Raw genomic sequence first — 11804 nt, forward strand, 5'->3', positions numbered from 1 at the left:
TGTTAGTGCACACAGTAAGTTATGCTAATTTCTATTAATAAGGTAATTTACCTGGGATTGATGGGTTTATCTGCATTTAGTAGCATTGTGCGGCAACAAACACGAATATATTTAGCAAAGACAGTAGCAGCAAATTAACGGTATTGGTATTCTTTCGAAAAACGATCAACATTTGTTCACGAATACCTTTATGAATGATTATCACATCACCGCTCTATCAGGGCATTTTTTATGTCAATTTAATTGCATTAACAAATCTTTCACTACCATGCTTAATTATTTTACAAAATATCACTTGTTTTATCATTGTTTTGCTACTGTAATCACATGAAATGGCAGTTGGTAAAAAGGGTCATGGGTTTATCTTTTCACCACAGCGTGAGAACTTAATTTAATTACCCATTGTTAACTCACAATGCTGTTGATATTGAAGATTTTACTGTGGTTCAACACAAAGATTTTTGACTGTGTTGGGACAGTTGCAGTTGGTGTTAGGGCAGGCATAAAAGTTATCTTATTACTACACTACTATGTTATAACATCACTACACTGATCACTACTACTGTACATTGGGTACTTCAAACTAAAAAATCCTTCAGGTCAGTCGCAGCGTCAGCAGGGGGAACATGTCTCCCCAGAAATTCTGGTTTATATTTACACTTCGTGTAATATATCACTGCACGTTTGAAATGAAACATGATACTTCTCTTTTCACATTGTTTACTTTTTTCGAATAGGCTGTAATATAGTGTTTAAATAGTTTTGCACAATTAGATTAAGGATTCATGGTGTAATGAACCTGGATTAATAACACTTCAAAATCTTAAACACAATTCTCTTCTTACGAAAAACTTGAAATTAATCGGTCAATGTGAACAAACTATATAACGTTGTAAGTTGTAACACAACATAATAGTATAATGTCAAAAAACAGTAGAACACCTTTCAAGAAGTAGATTAGTATGACGTATGTTGCTCATCCCGCATTTGGTGAGTATGGTAGAGTTAAATTTATGGAAAATTACTTTCACAGAATGCAAAAAAAGTATCTTTTTTTGGCAAAAAAGGTGACCCAAGATTCCCTTGTGGAAGAAATTACAACCTGTCTTGAATAGGGATCGGCCGAGTCAAGCCCGAGTCCAATTACTAGGTCGAGTATTGGCATGCTTTCAATATTCGGACTCAATCGAGTATAGCTTTAATACTCAATTAGGTCAACCATTTTGGTATTCGTATGTTTAGTAGACTGCAATAAATTTTTACAAATAGGCAAGCCATTAAAATAGCATGCCAATAAGATCGCCATTTCATGAAACAAGCATTTTCAAAAATTAACAAAATTAATGTGTTTATTTCGGTAGGCCGCTTTCATTTTTTAAAAAAGTATCGTCACATGTGCCACAGTGTTTATTCTGTGTGTTTTTCTATTTGACAACCTTAAAAACTTCATGGTTGGTTTTACAAGTTACAATCAGCACCACGTATTTAGTAATTAGTTCATAATAATAATTAATCAGAACGACAAACTCATTAAGTGACACACCACAGCATCTAATCAAATGCAGGATTTTGATGAAATATTCCTGTAAACAAAATGTTTGTATGAAAGCAATTCCAGTTAATTGTGCAGCAAAAGAGAGATTTGCTCTCTCTAAAATGTGTACGATTGGCATAAACCCCATCGTTACAATTTTTATTTATTACATAATGATATATCACCTAATTTGAGATATGCACCACAATATTTTATTTTTACAATTTTTTTATTTTTTACGAGGTGTTTAAGCTTATGCATGAATTTTATTTGGTTATCCAGATAGCTAAAATTGCCTTGATTAATCGGTTAACCAATATCCGGATAGTCCAACCATAATTGTAACAGATATTTCGGTGCCATGGGAACCAAATTTTGTATAAGGCATCCAAAATTGAGCTGAATATATAGGTACTAGATAAACATTGTTTTTTTTTCAATGGATCGGTGGCACTTCACAAAAAATGCAGTTACCTACATGACTGATATCTGGAGAGTGCCAGAGTTTAAGGCTTGATGTGTGCCAGACCATAATTATACTATGAGCATAACATGATAAGGTTGCAATAACCTAATATCTTTACAGAAAATGACTCTGGATATTGTGACCAGACGATTGTCAAAAGATACAGCTTAAAAGCATTATGAAACATTAAGACCAAAGGTTCTCAACCAACAGGCCATGGAGCATTTTGAGATAGGCCAGGTTATTTGTATTTATTACCAGATTATGTTTCCGTTTCTAAAAATGTCAGTGTGTTCCTTTAATTTCAGATGTTATACTTCAAACTTTTAGTCTAGATGTAGCCTTTAAGCTGACAGCAATGTTAGGCTAAACAGTAAGACTCAGTAAATCTGTTACTGAGGCAATTCATTATAATTGACTAGGGACTGGTAGATATATCACATTCTGACACATACTGGCATCCGCCTTTTTTAATCCGGATCACTTAATCATCACAGCCTGATATCAGATCACTTTAAAACTTCTTTGACCACAAAATTATTAGAATCGGCCCTGAAAAAAACATATTGGTCGATTCCTATAATTGACAATCCCATAACCTATTTACTACTTTGAGAAATGGGCCATGAAAGATTTGACAGAATAAAAGTGGGCCCAACTACAAAAGGTTGAAAACCCCTGCCTTAAACATAAAAACACTGCATAGTCTGATTTTGTATGTTAGCACATTAAGCTTAGTTTATTGTACATAGACTCTAAGTTGGGTTTCCAATTTTTCCAAGGGCACCCATTTTTACAGAGCCAGGATGTCCGGGGGCATATCCACTAAAAAGTAATGTGTATTCAATGCAAGAATCACAAATGTATGTATCACTGGATAAAATGTATGCATGTACGACAAAAAAGCTGGTGATGAATATATACAATTTTTATGGTTGTGCAACATGAAAATCAAAACCTAAAGTGTATACATGAGCGTACAATTTCAATACAAACTAGTGTTGTAAATACTCACAAATCTATTAATTTGGCATTTTGACCTTTGCACTCCTGCAAAATATCATCATCATCCATCAAATCCTGTAAAGTTATATCTTCCTTTTCAAGTAATGTATCAATGTTTGAGGTGGTTGCAAATTTCCAGAACATGTTCTCAAGCTTGGGTTCAAATACACTATATATAACTTTCTAATATAAGCAACAATACACTACCTTCTAAAACACAAATAGAAACTTCCAAATGTGGTACAATGTGAACCTCAGATGACCTGTTTAAATAGGCAAGCACTACGTTGTGAATAATAAGTATTAAGGAATGAATTTTCAATGTGGTCTAAGTTTTAAATGCTGGGGATGCTGCAAGTTTGTCGACTTGATAGCCGAGTGGTTTGAGCGCCACTTGAACCAATTAAAGAGCGTCAATTAAAATAGGACATTCTCCAACGATTGCTACAGTTTTCATTAAACCTGAGCATGCAGCAGTATGTTGGATAGTATTTAATACATAAAACCCAAAAATGTGGCCAACTCACAACACTCTTGGTAGTAAAATCTTGTAATGTTATGTGTTTTATATATTACAGTAGAATTCAGTTAAAACATTCCCTCAAGTGGTGGTTGTAAAATCCGATTTTAAATGCCCATGCTAAACTGCCATATGCCACTTTTACTAAAATGATTGCTGTTCTAAAACAGTCGGTTTGAATGGATAAGCTATTGTTTCATTACAATATTTTAATTAGCACATTGCTACTTAAAATAACCAATTATTTGTACACAATAAAGAACAATTAGCCTGCATGTGGAATCGAAAATTGAGGTATTAAGCAATGGCTGGATGTATTAATCGAGGTTTTTGTAATGATAAACATAGGCCTATAAGAAAATTCTGTTCTGAACAATTTGGATGTAGTAAGCGGTTTCTTGTGTACAACTGTAGATGTAGTAGCATTAACCAGCATCTACTGTTTTAAGCTGTGTGGACTTTTCAGTTATAGTACTTTTTAGAATTGAAGTGGCAAGTGAGTTGCTAGGCCTATTAGGAGCATGCAACAGACAATGGTATGGTATGATAAGCTCTATCCTTGAGAGAGCAAAGTCTTGCACAACTTAAACCTGGCGATGATTAAACCCAGTTACCAAGCTAGCTTTGTGGAAGTTCCAACTGTCACATAGTTTTTATTTTAGTTTTTTGAGTTTTATATGGTAAGTTATTGCCCAAATTTTGAACAGTCCACTGAAAGGGAGCAAGTGTTGTTAACGCCTTGCCTAAAATCATTAAAACAGCTGTATGGCACCACTGGGTATCAGACACACAACACAAGCCACATTTGTTGCTAGCCTATTACTAGAATGACTCCGCTGCCAAGCCGGCAAAATGAAAATCCCTGTAACTCCCAAGAAATTGCAACTACTGGCTGATTAAGATAACGTAAGTATTTAGGCTACAATTCAAGTCTCCCCAACAGGCGATAATGGTTCAGCATTCTTAGCTAGCTAGTGCACAACTACAGGGTTGATTTGTATGTTATACATTCACAGCAGAGTTCAGATATCACCAACCTACAGCCTGTAGCCCGGATACCAAGGAAAAGCTTGCCTAACTTTTTTGTTTGTGATGTGGCGCCTACTTTTGTGGCGCTTACTTTTGTGGCGCTTACTATTGTGGCGCTTACTATTTTGGCGTCTATAAAAATTCAGCAAACCGAAGAGGAACAAAAATTTAAAAAAATAAAGAAACTAGTTTGCTGAAACCAATACAAACGTCACATTCCAAATACTCTCCAAGAAACATTATTTACATTTAATATCAGCCTACAATACTTGTTGTGAAATGGTAGCAACAAATGAAATCTACATAAAGCAACTTTACGCAAAACATATTCAAATATTATTTGCATATTTTATTCTGCTGACATGCTACTTTTTAAATGTGGTAAACTTGCTGCTAATTTTTGTACTTTACTAATGAAATACATTAACTAGCATAATCATGATTTGGCCGATGTAAACAAACGTTCTGTCAATGCGGCAATAAATAATATCACGTATAGTCGTATACTCCATAAAGGTGACTCTTACAACCAATACTTTGTACTTATTGATTGATAAAGTTCCGTATAATCTGCATACACGTCACCTACATTGTGTTTTCCTTAATCACTTGCAAGGTTTAACAAGTATTGTGTTAGAAAATTAAATAAAAGAAAAACACAAAAAATATCGAACAAGGCTTCTGATAAAGTCATTCCTGACCACAGCAACAACGTTGGCAAACAGTTGCTTTTTAAACATCACATTAGATCCGGGGTGTAGTAAAGTTTTTTTTTGCTTGCCGCCTGTTGAGCTAGAATGCTAGATGCATGTTTTGTCACTCTTGCAAAACTTAATCAACACAAAAGTTCTGAATGATTTTCGAAGAAATAAGGGTTAATTATAACAATTAGCACAGTTGTAAAGAGGTTAAATTTTACTCTGTATTATCTGATGTGGAAAAAGGTTTTTCTTCTTTAAATTTGTCGGTTGAAAATTAACAAGGATTTTGCAAATGCATTGCATTTCACTCTGTGGTGTTCCGTTTGATGTTCATAAAATATACATTGCATTTCATTGAAGATTTAAGTCTTGCTGGCTCTATAATGGGAATTCACTTGACAGCACATCATGCCATTTTTTAGCATAAATTATGGATAGTGACTATTTCAACGTAGGTAGGTCACGCAGCTTATAGTTTGTGATAAATATATCAATTAATGTAATATAAAATTGTGTACGACATAGAATTCTCATCTATGGAATCAGTGAAGCATAACACTGCGTGACGTAATCAACAGCTTACCCTGTGCGTGCATTTTGATTCATTCAGTCTTTTTGGTTTCTACGTTCAACGCCGCAACATGTCTTTGTGCTGTTGCTGTCACAGTGTTCTATCTTGATGTATTCGTTCAAAGAAGCTTCAAATACAATCAGATTATACAGTAGTCATTCCTGTGTCATTATTGCTGAAGTCTATCAAAGTTCACTGTTGAGATATACACAAGTAAACAGACTTTGTAGTGTAAGTGGGTAAACCTTACAGGCTAAGGTACCATTATACCACTTTTCATTACAAGTTAAACATATAGATATTTAGATTAGGAGAATCTATATGCGAAAAAGTTGATCTTAGCTAGTTAAGGCTTTATTGGAATTTCATTTAGAGTGGAATTTAGGATTAGGTTACTATGGATAACGTTAACGTTAGGTTAATAAGAAAACTGTGAACAGTAGCTTTGAACGCACGATTTCATCTGGTGAAGTAGTGGCAGCCTAAATTATGTGGAGAAGATCAGTTACCATTAACCACAGAGAAATACAAGCGTTGCTCAAGCTTTAAAAATCAAGACATTTCACTTCAAAATTGTGTAGGCTACCTGTTTTAATTCACTCTGTAGTACAACACAATTGTGCGGTTGTAAAGTCTGTCTTTTATTTTACTTTAAATTATTTGTAAGTGGCTATCAGTTTAGCGGGATAAACTTGACCATTTTTAGTCAATAAATAACTTATGAACATACTTGGGAATTTTCAGGTGGTTAAAAAAAGAATGCTGGATTGGTGTTTATCTAGTAGTTCAAGCAAAGCATGCTTGAAATGCTCTGAACGTCATTTATCCGATGTCCATAAATCAGAAAGACCCGATTCTTTCAAAACGATACTGGTTTCTAGTTACCGTGGCTTGAATCATTGTAGTGAAGAAAGATGCTGGATTTCACAAAACATTAGTTAGTTAAAAGTTAGTGTCCACAAAATTGAAACCTGATCATCTAAGCTAAGCGGTTGAACATTAGAGCTTGAAATTATTTGTTTGCAGAATACAAGAGCTTGAGAAAGAAATAGTAGAAACTGGAGAGCCTGTATTGAAAAGTGTTGTTGATATCATTGATCAAGTGTAGGCTAATGCAAATTCGAAGACATATTTTTGAAGGAATAGTGGCATGGCATCCAAAATAAAATCGAAAGTTACTTCAGCTTTAGATGATCTTCGGTAACTTTCGAAACTGACGATGACATATTCATCTCCAAACCGTTGGCAAAAGATGAGTTTACGTATCGCAGCGCAAACTTTACCTACGCTGGGAGCACTGTCGTTATTGCATTGACTATATGAACAGTGGATTATTTGATGCTGTGAAAAAAGCCAATCAAGATTTGGCACCTTTTAAGCTGACGATGACCATACACAAACGAGGGTTGAATAGCTCTAACATACATTTCCTGATTATTTGCAAATTTGGAGAAAAAGAGTTTTTGACCGGAAACTAGTGTGTGATGTTGATCGATCCTTCATGCTGTTCAGTACCGCAACAGAGTTTGGGCTGCTGATGACGGCCAAGTCTATAGGACATATCATTGAAGAGGTGCTTTAAAGTGGAGCAGATTATGTTTTCACCAAAGTAATTAACCTGGACCCGCTTGAGTTGGATTTTGGGCATCAACGCCAACGTAGCAGATACAATGATGCTCCTACAGCTTTGATGTTTGGTTAAAACATGTGCACTATTTAGAAAAACTGTAAATTAAGTTCACGTCGCACCAATTGGACAATATTGTTTGCGTAGCCATAAAACTTTGCGTACAACTACATGACATTTCAACTTTTTGCGCAATGCACGTTTACGACAATATCGTTTTTTAAATGCACGGTCCTGACTTTTTTTGTGTAAATTAAAATAGGCACACATTCGTATACATCTGGGCATTGCCATATTTAGAATGTCCCCATTTGGTTGATCAAAATGAGTTCTTAAATCAACTGCTGCAATAATTTTATGTTCTGGCACCAATTGCATGTTGCGTTTGCATCAATACTGTCGCTGAAGTTCATACAACATTCCAGTGAAGCACTGATGCCAGCTAATTTGTTTTCACGATCATGAATTAGAAAAGGTCCAGGACGGTATGCTGTTGGGGCCTAGAGACAGGCACACCATTAATTGTCTGCAAACACATTTAGCATTCTCATGAAATGCATTTATTCAATGTGTCTGAATGTATTAGTCTAAACTTTGTCACTGATTGACCCAAAAGAGACTTTCGGCATTGTTTTTTTCAGCCACCGAATTATATTCTCACCACGGTAATGAATGATGGCTCTATCATCGAAGCTAATTTCAGCTGCAGTATAATGTGCTTTGTCACTATAGTAGGTCTCTTCAAGTTCTGAACCATGGTACAGCAGCTGCACTAGCCTACATATTTTAGGTGCTTTTCATTTAATCCCTGCACACAATTATACCATAAGTAGCCTATTACATCACACTGGAAAAATTATTTGTTTTAATTTTTTGCTTACATATTATCACTTCAGTTTATTTATAGTTAAAACATAATTCGGTTAAATAGTTCAAACACAAATCTAATTGCTTATCATTTCCAGACAATGCTTCTCTGGTTTCACCATTTCGTGAAGTGTTCAAATAAGCCCTATTGATAAGGCAACTTCTTTACACCCAGAAAGCCATTCTTTTGAAGGTCCTGTTAGCTTACAATATTAACAACTGAAATATTTTTGATTGAAGCATCTTTTTTCTTTGACTTGTTTATTCATTTTTATCCGTTGCGTTTGCCTGCTGTGCTTTTTTCAAGACTGTGGCTTACTTCACCATCTTCAGCAGAGCTATCTAACTATTTCAACCCAACGTAACTTACATATGAAGATTTTATTCAAAATAGAAACTAAGAATTATACAAACCGATCACACTGTCTTGTGTAAGTAACTGACTGCATCTAGTGGACTGTTTACATTTTCATAAATCAGTTCCGGATTAGATAAAAATCTCGTGTTCCTGGTAGTATCGTATGCTTTATAGGCAGGCACATGAATTCAATCCATTACAAAAAGCTAGCATCTTGCATGTCCTTTATCGTAGGCCTACGCTAACCGCTTAGTTTGTCAACGACTTTCCGAACTTATTTACGCAACCTACCAACCAAAGTCCGTCACAAGACAGCGTAACTTCCCAAATCAGCAATTAGAATCCCTAAAGTTGTTATGCAGGCACCGAAAATAACATTGAAACTAATAACCAGCTCTTCATAGAGTATGTTAATCCGCCATTTCGGTTGAATAGGAAAGTCTTATTACACAAGTTAACGATATAATGAACAATTAGCAAACACTAAAGGAATGTATTCTGCTAAAATAAAAAACATCAAAAAATAGCTACGAGTATTTTCGGGAACAGAAAAGTGACAACTATGAACAAGGTCCAGGAAAACTGAGATAAAGAACTGGGTTGCTGTACGCCCGAACAACTTTGGAACGAATTATATTGCCCAACAATGGAAACAAATCTTCGCTCGTTTCAAATAAAACTTAACTTGAGGGCAATAGCTCCAAATCAGACGCTTTTTGCCTTTGGAATCTCTAAGACTGAGCTATGCGCGTTCTGCGAAAACAGTGTTGAAGCTACACTGCATGTATTTATACATTGTACACAAACCGTTTTATTCTGGGAAAATGTTTTAAACTGGTTGTCTGAGCGCTTGAGATGGCCACACAGCCTTCAAGTAAACAACCTACTCTTTCGTATTTCTGATCGAGTTATCTGATTTTTCAAAACTTGCAAACTGTTTACTTCTTAATTATTGACCGATTTACGATTTATAAGGCCAAATATTCAAAACGTAAGCCTTGTGTAGAGATGTATGAACTGATTGTGAATATTATTGAAAAATCTAAAAATAAAAGCGATTAGATTAGGCAAGATAAAAATCACCACAAGTGGGATGCTTGCCGGGACGAATTTTTGATACCGTCCGTACGGATTACTAATGTTACCTTTCCACTATGTAGGTATTTTTTCTTTATCTGATGGGAGAGAGATAGAATTTATTTCACCATTCAAAACAAATTAAAAAGTCATAACGTAATTTCAACATAATTAATTAACGTGGGGCAGCGGAAAGACCTCACGGTCATCTAGCTAGGTCATCTGCCCCAGGTTCTATTGCAAAAGAGAAAAACAATTAAAACGGGTAGAAAAACTTAAACTCACCTAATTAAACCAACACTGAAAAACAAAAAAAGAGATACACACAACCAACAGCAGAAAAAAATCAACCACAATATGATGCAAAAGAAATCAACAACCATACAACCATCACCCTATTCACAATTATCTGAACAGCACTTCCCTTGCACAAGTCCACTTCTCAACTGATATGAGAAATATTTATAAGACTTAATTTTTTTATATTGTTTGGTAGTTTATTCCAAAAATTAAGTCCTTGAAATGTTAACTTTTTATTGCCCTTTGCTGTTTTGGTTCGGGGCAAGAATAAGCAATCCTGTGATGATCTAGTATTGTTTTTGTGTACTGCTTGAATTTCACTGAAATAGTCATTACACATTTGGGGAAGAAGATTTGTGTAATAGCTATGCATGAATTTGCCTGTCTTTAATTGATAGATGGTAATTTTATTTTATGTCAATTAAAAAAAAGTTGTTATGGAGTTGTTTGTCAATTCTTCGCTTGTTTGCCACATTTGTTTCTTACTTGTCGAACCCTTTTAAAACTTTAGAGAAGCTTAACTTCTTAAATGAATGAAAGTAGCACAGAATACACCAAATAGTTTACAAGTTGTTTCTTGGCAGCTATTTAACTTTTCTTCAGTGCATAAGTTATTCTTAAGTTGTAATTCAATTGGCGTTAATTTACTGTATAGCACAATAATATAAGTTGTACACGCCTTTCTATCACTATATATCAGACTACAGTATTTCTTATCTTTTCGAATGCTGTAAGTAGGTATACTGTAGGTATGCTGTGAAGTAACATATGTTGTTCTGCCCGTCGACGTTGCAATCGTTTGTCTATGTAAGTTTGTCTACGCTTTCTTTAGAAAACAACACTTGTACACATTTCAATTTTAATGCCACAATAACATACAACATAGTTGCATGTTGTTCAACGGATTCAAATGAAATCGCCTTGATTTTGAATATCCTTTGCAACTAAATTACTGTAGTTATCGACAAGTTTATATATTTTGTCCTTTGTAGTTTTCGTAAGGCACAATTTTAAAAATACATACACTTTTGTACACCCTCAAACGTTCCTGAAAACTAGGGATGGGCCGATACGAACCCAAACCCGAATAATATCGCTTTTATGGAAGATTCGGGCGAACACGAATACCAACAATGGCGAACCCGAATACAATATTACTTATAAATTTACTGACTTTCGTAAAAAATGATGATCTAGTTTCCCGACAATGCTAAACTAGAGTCAGCAGTATTTACAATAAAGGTCGTTTTCCTAACGATTTTGCTTTTTCGATCGTTTTTTAAACACTATTTTTCAAAAAAAGCGATTTGGTTATCGATTACGTCATTTTAGAAGCAAGACTTGACAACTTTTGTAGGAAATTGTATTGTTTTGTTCTCATACGAATAGATTCGGGATTCGTTCGTGTCGACCTTCATGATATTCGGGTTCGCACGAACCCGAATAATCTTCCTCGCGGCACATCCCTACTGAAAACAAACAGATACAAAAACTTTACTGGAACAGCTGTGCCTGTCAGTTATAATGTCTTGCAGTTGTCAACAACAGTCTGTAGAATGAGCACAGACGTCAGTAGGTCTATAGTGCATGTAGAACAAAAAGGATTTATTATAACTGCTGCTGCTGCATACTAATCGGCTGAACAAAAAGAAGTTCTTTTAGGACAACCCTTATAGTAACTGCTTTCTAATGATATAAGGATTATAATATGTTGGACGTTTGATTTATAACCTATAACTTTTTAACTAC

At 34.9% G+C, this 11804-nt stretch overlaps 1 protein-coding gene across 2 annotated transcripts in view; it reads right to left on the bottom strand.

Annotated features, from left to right (window-relative positions):
* LOC143444324 (serine/threonine-protein phosphatase 6 regulatory subunit 3-like) overlaps positions 1-3235 on the bottom strand; it is a 42435-nt gene extending 39200 nt beyond the window's left edge. For both annotated transcript variants that reach the window (XM_076943519.1, XM_076943518.1), the window contains exon 1: positions 3016-3235. In XM_076943519.1, coding sequence (XP_076799634.1) covers positions 3016-3149 — 134 coding nt within the window. In that variant the 5' untranslated portion in view covers positions 3150-3235. The remainder of the gene's footprint in view (positions 1-3015) is intronic.
* Between the last annotated feature and the right edge of the window lie 8569 nt (positions 3236-11804).

Source organism: Clavelina lepadiformis, chromosome 1, assembly GCF_947623445.1.
Source record: "Clavelina lepadiformis chromosome 1, kaClaLepa1.1, whole genome shotgun sequence".
Classification (NCBI taxonomy): domain Eukaryota; kingdom Metazoa; phylum Chordata; class Ascidiacea; order Aplousobranchia; family Clavelinidae; genus Clavelina; species Clavelina lepadiformis.